At 47.2% G+C, this 12,465-nt stretch overlaps 1 protein-coding gene across 4 annotated transcripts in view; it reads left to right on the forward strand.

Annotated features, from left to right (window-relative positions):
• The window catches only part of LOC138503489 (F-box/WD repeat-containing protein 7-like), a 733,637-nt gene that overhangs the window by 135,644 nt on the left and 585,528 nt on the right, over positions 1 to 12,465 (forward strand). For all 4 annotated transcript variants that reach the window (XM_069623260.1, XM_069623261.1, XM_069623259.1 and 1 more), the window contains exon 8: positions 8,568 to 8,650. In XM_069623260.1, coding sequence (XP_069479361.1) covers positions 8,568 to 8,650 — 83 coding nt within the window. The remainder of the gene's footprint in view (positions 1 to 8,567; positions 8,651 to 12,465) is intronic.

The raw sequence follows: 12,465 nt of genomic DNA on the forward strand, positions 1-12,465 counted from the left end.
TGCCATCTCTCTTCCTCTCCCCTGCTGATTTCCTGTCTGATACTGCATTGGTCACCTGGCTACCCTCTGATATCCGTCCCAGGTCCCTGCCCACCCAGTTGCACACCAGCACTGCCTCCTGGGAACACTTGCACTTGGGTCTGTATCTGTAACCCTACAGTCCCCCTACCTGCACTTTTGGACACCTGTTGTCTGCACTTACCCTTGCATCTGCGACCTGCTGGCAGCACTTCTTGTTATTGTTTTGATCCCATGTACAGCACTGCTCCCTCCTCATTCCCAAGTCACTTTTCCCCTCCCGCTCCCCTGCACTTGCGCGATCTCAGTGTCACTTGGCCTAGTAAGATTGCTGTCTCTGTCCTCCCTCTATTCCCCCTTCCTTGCCTCGCCACACCTTGAAACACTTGTGTATAGGCACCTGCATTCTCTAGACACGGGTAGCATGTATTGTAATAATGTTAACACTTAATCCGAACATCAGTAAAGTAATTTCAATTATTTAAAGGGTAATTTCATGAACCAGGGAGTCCCATGGATACAATGTTGCAAGCACAACGCTTAGCTTTCTGACTCGGAATTGTATCGGTGTGGAAAAGGTTACAGAAGAATTATCTCATGACAGATAGAATATCTGCTAGGGCTAACATTTCACAATTTCCCAAAACACAAAGAGGATACAAAGCTTGCCCAATGTGTTTACAGAATTGTAATCACATGCCCTGGAGATGATCACAGAGGGATTACTGTCTTCCAAGATGGCAGACAGGACAGTTATAGAGTTGGTCCTACCCCCTATGCCCAAAATCAGCTCTTGGTGCACTTAAGGGCAACACATAAATATGGCCATCAATTACATACATGCCACTGGCGCAGACCTTTACTTTTAGACCCCATCCAGAGGAAGGCGGGAACACAGTACAAAAAAGTTCCCAGACCCAGTGCGAGTGACAGGAATATGACGCTTGTATTTGGAGAAGCCAGGAGACTGGCGACTGGTGAAGCGAGCAGAGGCTGGAGAGACAGAAGAGGTTGGAGAGGTGGCAGCAGCGGAGAGCTGGAGGAGGTGATAAGACCCAGAAGCATTGCTATGGGGGTGGGGATAGAGGGCTATAGCCCTGGGTCTTTTGGTTGTATCTCTGGATAGAAGCTGAGGTGCTGCAACCAAAAGGCTAGCTAGCCCCGAGTCCTGACAGTTCCGACATTAGATCCAGATCTAGCAACACCCCTGGTAAGAACAGAGGTTAAGAGTGGACAAAAGGAGGTGATGGGAATTAATGAGGTGGAGGTGGCAAAACCAGAGGATGAGAGTTAATAGGAGGAGCTGATGGAAATTAAGGAGCTGTAGATGGAGATGGAAAAATCAGAGGGCAAAAGTAAAGAGAAGGGGTGAAGTTGCAGGTGATCGTGGTCATAACAGAGAAGGTATAGAGAGTTCAGGGAATGATGGAGGGGGTGGTAACATTGTCAGGTGGACAGGGTTCAGGAGGGGATAGCATCAGGTAACAAGAAGAGGGGGGAGGTGGTTGGGAACAGGGTGCCGGGGGTGCTACTAAGAAGCCTGTGTCACTGAAAAGGTAACATGGGGAAGAGAGTACAGCGGAGGAGGCTGAAGGAGGGGCATATTGTGTCAGAGGTGCTAGAGAAGGTTGTAGTGTAAGTTGTACTGAGAGCGTGTGCCTAAGCGGGATATAAGAATATACCGCAGAGAAAATAACATCATAGGAATTGGAAAGAACAATAAGGCCATCAAGTTGTGAAGGAGAGATTGAGTAATCCTGGTACCTAGATAGCTGGAGCAGAAAGGTTGTGGCAGGGATTGTCATCCCTAGGCAGGACCAGATGTTGGGAGGAGGAATGAGACGTAGTCAGGGAGAGGCGAAAGGAGAGGATGGCTTTGCAAGCACTTATGTAACTAAGTAAGCCACCCTGCAACATGGGGCTAGTAAACATCTATGTATGTATGTCTTGCAAGCACTTATGTAACTAAGTAAGCCTTCTGTAACAGCGCCGCGATGGCCGAGGGCTGTTGTGCGATTTATAAATACAAATAAATTAAATAAATAAATAAAGGGAATGCTCAGGCAGCCCCCAGGAACTCTACTTTAGCTGTCACTCCTGGCTACGTCCATTTATACATTTTAACACATAACATTGTAGTAGAATCTATCATGGGGTACGGGACACCGAAAAGCCCACTTGGGTGGGACAGAAGTAGACTAAGGAAGAATTAGCTTCTAGTCCGCACAAATTCAGAGACGATGTGAGTAAGTGAATTCCAAAAGTAAAATGTGTGTGTGTTTGTCTGTGCGTGCGCGCTTGTCTGTGAGTGCTTTATGCTAAATTGTTATAACTAGGCCTTTTCCTGCCAGTGTTCTGTGGACAACAGGAGAGAGAGATGGGTGGGGCATTCCTGTGGGATCCGTGCATATCTATCGCGCCGTTAAGTAATGACCAGGAGGCGCAAGAGAGACTCAGAGGTAATTAATTCTAAGTTGCAGAAAGAAATAATTGAAGAGTTTCTGGTAATCAAGCCCCAGAAGTATTTCGAGGAACCATTTTCCATTGGAACATTGCCATGCACTTCATAAGGTATCCAAAAGAGGGCAGCATGGACCAAAATATGGCCCATGCTGCCTCTCAGTGAACATTACAATAGCTCATGAATATATACTTGAAACACTGTACAGCCAAGTTCTGGTACTTGTGTCGCTTATCATGTCCATAAAACATTATTGTATTGTATCGATTTCTCTTTCATTGAGCAGCATTTTCTGCAGAAACTATCTCTGAAGGAGGATGCATTGAACCTCTGTGCAATTATTGCGATCACACCAGTATGGAGCCCAATCATTGGCCTGCGCCGCGCCTAGATGGGAATGCGAGGGCCAACAAGTGCCACTCTCCCCAGAACCGCGAGTACTAGCATTGGTAAAGGTCAGGTAACCCACTAACCAATGAGCTCAAACTCCGCATACTTATCTCACTCAAAAACTCACACAACCATCTCTCGCACAACAAACCGCACGCACTTCACAACACTGCAACAACACATAAACCGGAACAACAGCACACGTGGACTGACTCCAATCCGATACCTGCACCAAAGCTCAGCACCCGGTGTATACTGAGTTGAAGCTGCCAACAGCACACCACTTCTCTCACTATCCTACTCCCTTCTTCAACCTACTAACCCATCCCACCTTTATCGTTTGCAGATCCGCCTGAGCGCCTGGGGACCAATTCCGTTGGTGACGGTGCGCGGTACAAATACCTTTAACATTTAACATTTAACATTTAACATAAAACTACTTTGAATTGGCTGCTTTACTATTAATACAGCACTGCCAGCATTTCTTAAGCAGGGCTGCTGTGCTCTTGAAAGGAACAACACTGGAATATTTAAAAGGGAATCTCTGATTACCACTTCGAAGCATTTCTAAGGAAGAGCCCCAGCACCTCTGAAGAGAGCGATTATGCTGTGTATGGGGCATTCTCGGCACCTTACAGAAGGTCCTATACTTTCAAGAGAGGAAGTGCCAACGCTCCTCAGTCGGGAAGGCTATAATATTTTACGGGAGACCATGTTTTTCTCAGCAGGGCTGCTATACTTTGGACACCATGTGCACTTTGCTCGTGACTGTTATACTTTTATTGGGCCAGTGTTCAACAGGGTTATATCTATTTTTGAATGAGATTGGCTATTTTCTTCTCTGCAGAACTTCTATACTTTTAATGAAAGAATATGTGCTCTTGCTGCACATGTAATGGGCGAGGACATGTCTTTTTTTTTAGCAAGTTTCTATACTGAAGCCTTGAAAGACTTGCCTTGTGTATAGGCGCTTTACAAATACGCATTACCATACCATATCAGACTTGACAGAACAGACACACTTGTCAGCAGGTCTGTTATGCTTTTAATAGGACAGCATGCGCGCGCACACACTCTGATGAAATCGCAACTGCTTTGCAGGAGTAGAAGGATGAACAGTGAAAACAACCCTTACTCAGCCCCACACTACTATTAAACCAGCAGTGATCCCAATCATGAAGGTAAAACAGGCACAACCCGAGAGGCACACCTCCTCTGCATCATTAATGTAGGTTAGGTCGCAGGCAGGCTATACTCTTCTGGATGGGTGTGAGCCAACATAGAAGCAGTTCAAATAACACTAGCACTGCTGTGCCACAATAAAAGAATGTCCAACTAAAGTTCTATATAAATAGTATACTTTAATTAAACTAATAATATCAACACACTATTGAAAAAACACTAAACCTACCCTGTAAAGGACAACACAGAATATGCAGACTTTGTGAAGACAGGGGGCATTCTGGGTTTGAAGATGGGGTGCATAGGCACTGCTTTTTGCAGTAATGTCAAAGTTGCTGAAGATGTCTTTTGAAAAAGTAAAGCGTGGGGTCCTGCTATTTGCTATGGCCCTTTTAGGCAAGCCAGGGGGGTGGGACCACTCCCAATACCTTTACTAGTTGTGGGGCTCAGCATCAAGTCAAAAATCCAGGCACTTTCAGTGGGTCTAGTCGGTGTTGAGAGGTTTCAAGACGATTTTTAACAGTGGATTGTGGGCATCGAGACAGTCAAGTCAGCTCGAGATGGTCTAGCGATGCAATGGCGTTCGGTGGTGGTGATCGGGTGAAAAACAAACAGGTTGATGGGTCGAGTCAGGGTCTGGAGTCAGTCGAGTTGGCTTAGAGAGATCCAAAGACACAATGCTGTTCTTCTGTGGTGATCGGCTCAAAGACAGCTTGAGCGCGGGCAAGTGATTATTCTAGAGGAACTCGACCGCTCGTCAGCAGTTTGAAAAAGAGCAAGTGTCAATGGATGCTTGCAGCAGCTCGAAAAGCACATTAAGAAGTTTGTGTCAACTCAAAGACGAATTGAAGCTGGAAAATGTAGTCCAGATCTGTTTGCTTGACTTCTTGGTGATGGGGAGTCCCCCTCCCGGCTCTTCAGAGGCAAGGTAAGTAATTATGTCTTCACTTCCCAACCAGTAAGGCTTGTAAAGAGCACTTGGAGGGTTATGTCACTTCCAGAGAGCAGGTTCCTGGGTACTAGTGGTCTCAGCAGCAGTAGCCTAGTCCAGCCAACAGGTCACCCCAAATGGTCCCTTTTGGTGGAGGGAAGAGTGTGCCTCTTTCTTGGACATCTGAGTCTTGACCTCTCTGGCAGAGGACTTTGGAGCACACTATACTCTCAACCATGTTCCAGACTAATTCTTCAACTGTCCAAGTATGAAACAACTGAGGGTGGGGTCTACCCCCATAGATACGAAACAAAGGCCACAGTGGATTTGTCTCCTACTAGCCTTTTGTAAGTGGTCCAATCCTGGCTGCTATGTTCATAATCCTCTGCCCAGAGTGCTTTGTCTGCAGTAAATGGGGGTGAGGACAGGAGATTTGGGAGCCCTATGAAAATCTAAGATGATGTAATCCTTTGCTAACTGGCAAATCCTCTCTTGTATTACTCTGCCCTCTTCCTCCCTTTGCCCACATCAAAGCGACTCTGTTACTGGCCACTCTGGTGTAATTTTATTTGAACTAGCAGAGCTTGTTGTTTTAAACACTGAAACCCTGCCTGCACCCTGGGGACACTTCGTGTCTTCATGAAAGGTGGCAACTCTTTTTCAGGGAAGACCAGACCTTTGGTGGGGCCAAGCCCATATGGTTTGTTTTGGGTGAAACTCAGTCCCAGATGGTGGTTACACAGTAGCTCTTGACCAGGTGAGTTACTAGTAACCAAGCTAATAATAACATGAAGTGAATAGGTTTTTGGCCAGTATAATTGCGGAGTCCCAAGACCAGACAAGGCTAATATTTAGAATTGCAATTGCCACCTGGTTTGGGGAGCGCATGATTATATAATTGAATTCAGGTTCAGTATTGCCCATGATTAAAGGTAGATCCTGACTGCTGGGCATTTGGTCCCAACAGCTGCTGTCAGAAACGCACATGCCCCTTTTATACTGTCATGTTTCCAAACCTCCAAGTAGCTGCTGAGTGGTGCCAGTAGACATGCTCAGCAATGTCACATGTGTACACTATTGCTTCTATGCTTTTCCAGCTTGAAGCATTATGACCAAAGGCCTGATTAGCAGACCTCACTTCCAGAGACAGAGCTGCCCACACCATTGTATTAATAAAAGTAATTAAAAAACTCAGGCTATTCTACCCTCACAGGTGGCATTCTCGCACACACACAAACATGCACACACACACACCACCCAATCCTAACTGGGCAACTTACCACAGCAGCTGCCTTCTCCAACAATGCATCCAATGGATCAATTCCTTTCTCTCCAATCAAACCACCAGAGTTTTTTCACCTTCAGCCTCAGCAGACCCAAGCCCTATACATTGTGGAGTCCCTCAAGGCTCTTGCGTGTCACCCACGTTATATAATATATTTACGAAGCTCCTCTTCGATCACCTGGACAACTTGGGTGTTGTCTACACTAACTATGCTGACAACACTCACGTCCTCATCCAGCTCACTGGTTGCTATGGCGAGGACTCGAAGATACTTAACAACCTCTACCTAGAAATCCAGGCCTTGATGGCCACCAACAGTTTGTGCCTTAATAATGGTAAGACCGAGCTTCTGATTGTCGGCACTCAGGTACGCCTGAACAAACTTGACCAGAGGTACACTTCCTTCATCATCGACTGAAACATTATTCAAGTCGCCAAGGAAATAAAAACCCTGGGTATCTACCTCGACTCAACACTGTCCCTAAAGAAACAAGTCAGCTCTGTACCAACAAGCTAATCTACAGTTGAAAATCCTACCTGTCTACTGACAGCTGCTTAACGCTTGCCAGAGCCTTAGCCTTGTCAAAAATCGATTACTGCAACACACCTTTCCTAGGCTCCTCCTAACTTAACCTTAACAGGTTACAGGTCCTACAGAATAACTCACTGAGAGCAGCACTGAACCTTCCCAGATCCAGCCACATTTCTACTTTCCGACGGGATGCCAATTGGCTATCAGTTTGTGATGGAATCACTCTTCGCACCCTGGCAATCACACATAAATGCCTCGCAAACACAGCCCCCAAATATCTGTCAGATAAATTCTGCAAGTACCAAACATCTCGCACCGCCAGATCTGCCCTTTCTCACTGCCTCGCAGTACCCAGGTTCAACCTAAAAACTGTGGCACGAACCAGCTTCCCAGTCCAAGCAGCCAAATGCTGGAACTCTACACCTCTTCCATACAGACAAGAACCTTCCTTCCTAACATTCAAATCCGGAATAAAAAGCTTGTTGAGCAAGAAGCCTCTCCAATGAGGCTCCTATCATCTGCCTTTTGCTGCCGCCCCTGGACCTCCCCATATGCTTGCCTAATTCGCCTGCGCTTATCTGTAAATGTTTTTTTTTAATGTCAGACCTACCTGTAACCATTGGTCTTCCTAGCTGTCACTCTGATTTTTCTCTATGCATGTAACTCCTACGTTTTCCAGTGTCCAGTTAGTTACCTCAGGGATCAGTGCGCGATACAAGTAATAAACAAATAAAAATACAAATACACACACACGCGTGTGCACACACACTTGACAACATTGGATTTTCCACATCTTAATTTTCTCACTGCGGTCAATGCAATAGTAAAACCTTGTGAGATGTGAAACCAATTCCTACTGGCCAGGGACAAGCATAGAGAGAATATGTGCAATTTAGGAAACTGACAGCCACATTTTATCTTTCCTATTTAGGACAAATGCATAATAACAACTCTCTGGAGTGGTTGCCTAAACCAAGAAACCAAGAAATAGGGCACTGCTCATGAGACTTAAAAAGAATACACTGCGACTGGCTATGTCTAATAGCCGGTGGGGAAAGCATTTCAGGAGTGATTTTAAATACATTTGTGATGGCTCCTCGATTCAACATTTACCCCATTTTTTTGTTGTTTTGTCTGTTCTATGCCGCAGTGAGAAGAAAGTACTTATTTCTCTCTTTCAGAAATATGGGTATCATTCCGGTAAAAATAGCCATACGTTTTATTGTTGCACCACAGGACAGATACTCTGCCTATGTAATTCATAATTGTGTTAAACATTAATTTCACCACAGGAATGATTATTGTGTAGGATTTTAATGTTGTTTTGTAAGTATCTCGATCAAGTACTTTTATGGAATTGGGTTTGATTTCTGAAACAAAATTTATACGATATCACACACACACACACACACACACACACACACACACGCTCACACATACACGCGCGCGTGTCAGGAGGAATGTTATTCTGTTGATGGGGCAGCATACTACACGGTACAGTGAAAGGGACAGAATGCGCACCACCCATTGGGGGTATTCATGTTTTTAATGCAACGTTCGACCACCTCCCTGCAGGGCTGATGTGCAATTAATGGGTGGCAGCAGGATGTAACATGGGGGCGAGAGTGCAAGTCTCCTGTTAATCTGGTGAAAGCTGCAGAAGGGGATGTGGGGTGTTCAAGGAGGGACCCAGTTTCGTACACTCTTCATGCATTGCTGTATAGATGCTTTTCTCCGGCTCATATGTCGATTTATTCCCTCCCTACAGATAAACAGAAGTCCGAGTTTCTGCAGAAGTTGCTGCTTCAGCTGGACCCTCGTCAGCATTACTACATGTCCAGCTTCCTGGTGGTGAGTGAAGGTTAGAGGGGAATAGGCTTCCTGCTGCAGTCAGTCTGCTGCACCTGCCTGAGCCTGTTACAACCTCCACAGTACACGGCAACCAATAGGTTGCACTAGAACCACCTACAGAGCCAACTGTAACTACCATCAGAGCCCACGTTAACCACTACAAGAGCACACCTCCACCACCAAATCACTTTGCAACATTAAAGTAGCCCGCTGCACAAACAAGCAGAGCCCCGGCGTGGGGCTGTGTGCAAACACCACTTCAGCCCGACCCACATACAACGAGAGTCTACTTCAAATGCTATCAATGCTACCTCCTGCACACACAATTGGCCACAGCAACCACCACCAAGGCCAACTGCAACCATCAGATCCGATAGCATATGCCACCAGAGCCTATTTTAACCACGTCCAAAGCACAATGCAAACTTCGGAGTCCATTACAAACATCACCAAGGTCCACTGCAGACATCACCAGTACCCAGCACACACTGCTTTGAGGCCATGCCAACAACCAGAGTCTATTGCAACCAATACAATAGGCCACCACAAAGGTGCACTGAAACCACCACCTGAACCCACAGCATACACCACTAGAGGCCACTGCAATCACAGCAAACGTCCACCGCAATCACTGCCAGATCCCACCGCAAACACCACCTGAGCCTACTGCTCACACTAGCTGAACCTACTGTACCCAGAACCACCAGAGCTCACTAGAACCCCCGCCAAAGCTCAGCATAAAGTGGGGCCTATTGGTGTTTCCAGCAGAAACATCTGCAGACCCCACTGCAACTCCCATCAGAACCCACTGCATCAACCAGAGCCCATCACACACACAAACCACCAGAGCCTAGTGCACACACCATAAGAGCCTCCTGCAACCTCCCGAGCCAACTTCTCCTTCCACCAGATCCCACTGCACACACTTCCAAAGGCCACTTCAAGCACCACCAGAGCCCACTGCGAATACCAGCAGATCCCACTCCAACCCCTACCAGAGACAACACAACAGCACACAAGAGAGCCCTCCATAAACGCACCATCAGAGCTTACTCTACACACAAGATCTTGAACTGTATGAACTGCAGATGTGTGCTGATTACATCTCACCTTAATAGATCTGTCAGTATGTGTGATGCACATCTCACCACAGGAGCATTCTGCACTGTTCATCAACGTGTCACATCTAGCAAAGCGTTTTAGTGCAATTTCTCTGCCCTTTTTTGGATGATGCACAGCTTTACCTTCAGTGACGTCATTGGCACGCTGGCGTAGCCCGACCGGCCTGACATGTGAGTGAGTGACTGTGCATCAGCCTGCTGGCCTTTCAGAGGAATTGGCCGACAGGTGATTGGCTGTTCCATCATGACATGCCTTTCTCAGGCACAGAACTGTTCTAATGTTCCTAGGCTAATGTGCAAGACCAGACTATTTTCCTGGTTGTGGTGGGAGGATCACACACATACATTGGGTGGCGGGGGGGGGGGAATTGGGGAGGGTGTCGGCAGTGGAGTGGTCACTTTCATCTGAGCGAAAGAGGTATTAGAATGAATTTCCCATCGCTTTTTTTTTTTTTGGTAGCAGATAGAAAATGATTTACTTTGCCTCGCTTTGAAATCCTTCCCTGAAACTTCATGGGGGCCATGGATGTACTCCCACTGAACTCTCCGGAGATTCGGAAAGATATTCAAATGGAACTTTCTGGAGCCCACTCCCGTCTATCCCCTTCAGCCCAGGCGTGTATAATTCTGCCCCTGACACCAGCAGGCCTGATTCTTCCCCACCCAGCGAAGTAAGCTTGATTCTATCCCGGGCATGCCAAGCAAACATGACTCTGCCCCTTTTGGGCAAGTAGCCAGATTCTGGAACCCACTGACCATGAATACCAAACTATACACGCCGTGTTTCTTTCCCTCCAGACCAGGCCAACCTGATTCTGCTTTTCCCGTGCCTGACAAGTCTGACTTTAGTTCCCTGCCCCCAATGTGGGGTGAACCTGATTCTACTGCTCCCACCTCCTTTTATATCCCCATCCTGCCCACACGCCAGACTGTGCTGTACCATAATCCAGAAGAGCATCATTCTGAGCTTTCCTTTCATCCCAACTAGGTCAGTTGTAGCCCTCCTCTTTGCAATGCAGGCAGGCCTGATTTTTCCATCTGGATAAGCACGATTCGGCCACTTTCTGTCTTGAAATGCCTGATTGTCGCCTTTTCTTCAAGCCTGTGAGAACCCGGTTCACCCAGTGACCCCCTCCCGACACCTGTCACAAATCCAGGCATGACCCCAATGAATCTCATGTACCTCGCCAGTACAGGCAAGCCTATTTTGCCCCACTCTGCCAAGCCTAATTTTGCAACCTCAACCCGGATGACCTGATTCTAACTGCCACCACCCTCTTTACCCTTTCACACTCCTCCCTGGTTTAAGCATGGCTGATTCTGAGGCAGTAGCTCAAGCAAGCTCCACTGGTGAGTGGAAGTGTTTCTCCAGCATGGGGTCTGGCATTGATTCAAATGCTCATGAAAATTCTCCGTCATCAGGTTGGGAATCCTCAGTAAAAAGAAAAAACAGTTTCACTTTCACTTTAAAACTGTATTTCTCCTCTAAACCAAACACTGTCTTCTGGGTCATACTGCCCCCATCCAATGACAGTCCCCTCCCTAAGCCCCGCCTCTGGCAGCCTTCTTCAGATTTTTACTGCATGCTTCAGTGTTGGGAGTCCTCAAGTTGCTCTCTGAGCTATTTGAACGTATTTTTGAGTTTTATCGTGAGGAAAGTTCAATTTTTGTTCCAAAGAGTCTGGGTGCTCTTTTCCTCATCTGCCGGCAACAGGGATCCGTTGTTGGTGAAGCTCTGCGCCGCTCAAGGGAAAAGATTCTTGAAAGTTTCTAGGAGGCCATCATGGGCCTGCTTTGTGCCCTCCTACCATGACAGAGGGGAAGAAGGAGGGAAGGTCCCTCTTCAGATCCTGCACCAAATACAAGCTACGGAATGTGTTTGTGGAAGACAAGAGCCTACAATGCTTCTATTGCCGACACCCGGGCCAGAAGGAGGTAGAGTGCAAAATATGCCTAGGTTTCTCTAAGCAAACCGCAAAAGGACAGGCATAGTAGGCTGGCGGCATGGCTTAACTTGAACAAGGCTTCTGCCTCGTTCTCCAAGCAGGGTCATGCCTTGTCCAGGACTGGCGGTGTGAAGAGCGATCTTCTAAGTCCTTTGAAGTTGTTCCATCCGTGGGAGTCCAAGATAAGGCCAAGATTGCAAGTCCAAGTCCACTGGGTTTGTCATTGATGTGGGTCCCAAGTAGGATAGGGCGCGATCAGCATCGCCTTCCGCCTCCATTGCCAGCCTGCCATCGAGCTCCTCTTCAAAGAGGAAATCCTCCACCCTGGCTAAGCTACAGAAGAAGTTGGATAAGCCAAGGGCAGTAGAGGAGAAGAAGGCAGCGCAGCCCAAGCAGGCTAAACTGGCACAGACAAAGTCCTCGTCTGTGACTTCGTCGAAGTCTACTACTACTACAGCAGCTACAGGCACTGATCCTACGAGGGTGGCTCTCGTAGCGCAGAAAGTGTCCCTGCAGCCATGACGCTACACTACCACAGAGGCTTTGACAAATGCTGCAGGCACTCCACAGGGTGTAAAGGTACCAGCCCAGGTCCCGGTTAAGACCACTCAGGGAGTAGAAAAAGGGGGGGGGACGAGGCGATGAAACAATCCTCCTAGGTCACCGGTCAACCTATGGAGGTGTCGTCCACAGACGACAATGATCAAGAGTCCATGCATACGGTCGATGAGGACCATGACGATGACTA

This window comes from Ambystoma mexicanum, chromosome 11, assembly GCF_040938575.1.
Source record: "Ambystoma mexicanum isolate Mex_15411 chromosome 11, UKY_AmexF1_1, whole genome shotgun sequence".
NCBI classification, from domain to species: Eukaryota; Metazoa; Chordata; class Amphibia; order Caudata; family Ambystomatidae; genus Ambystoma; species Ambystoma mexicanum.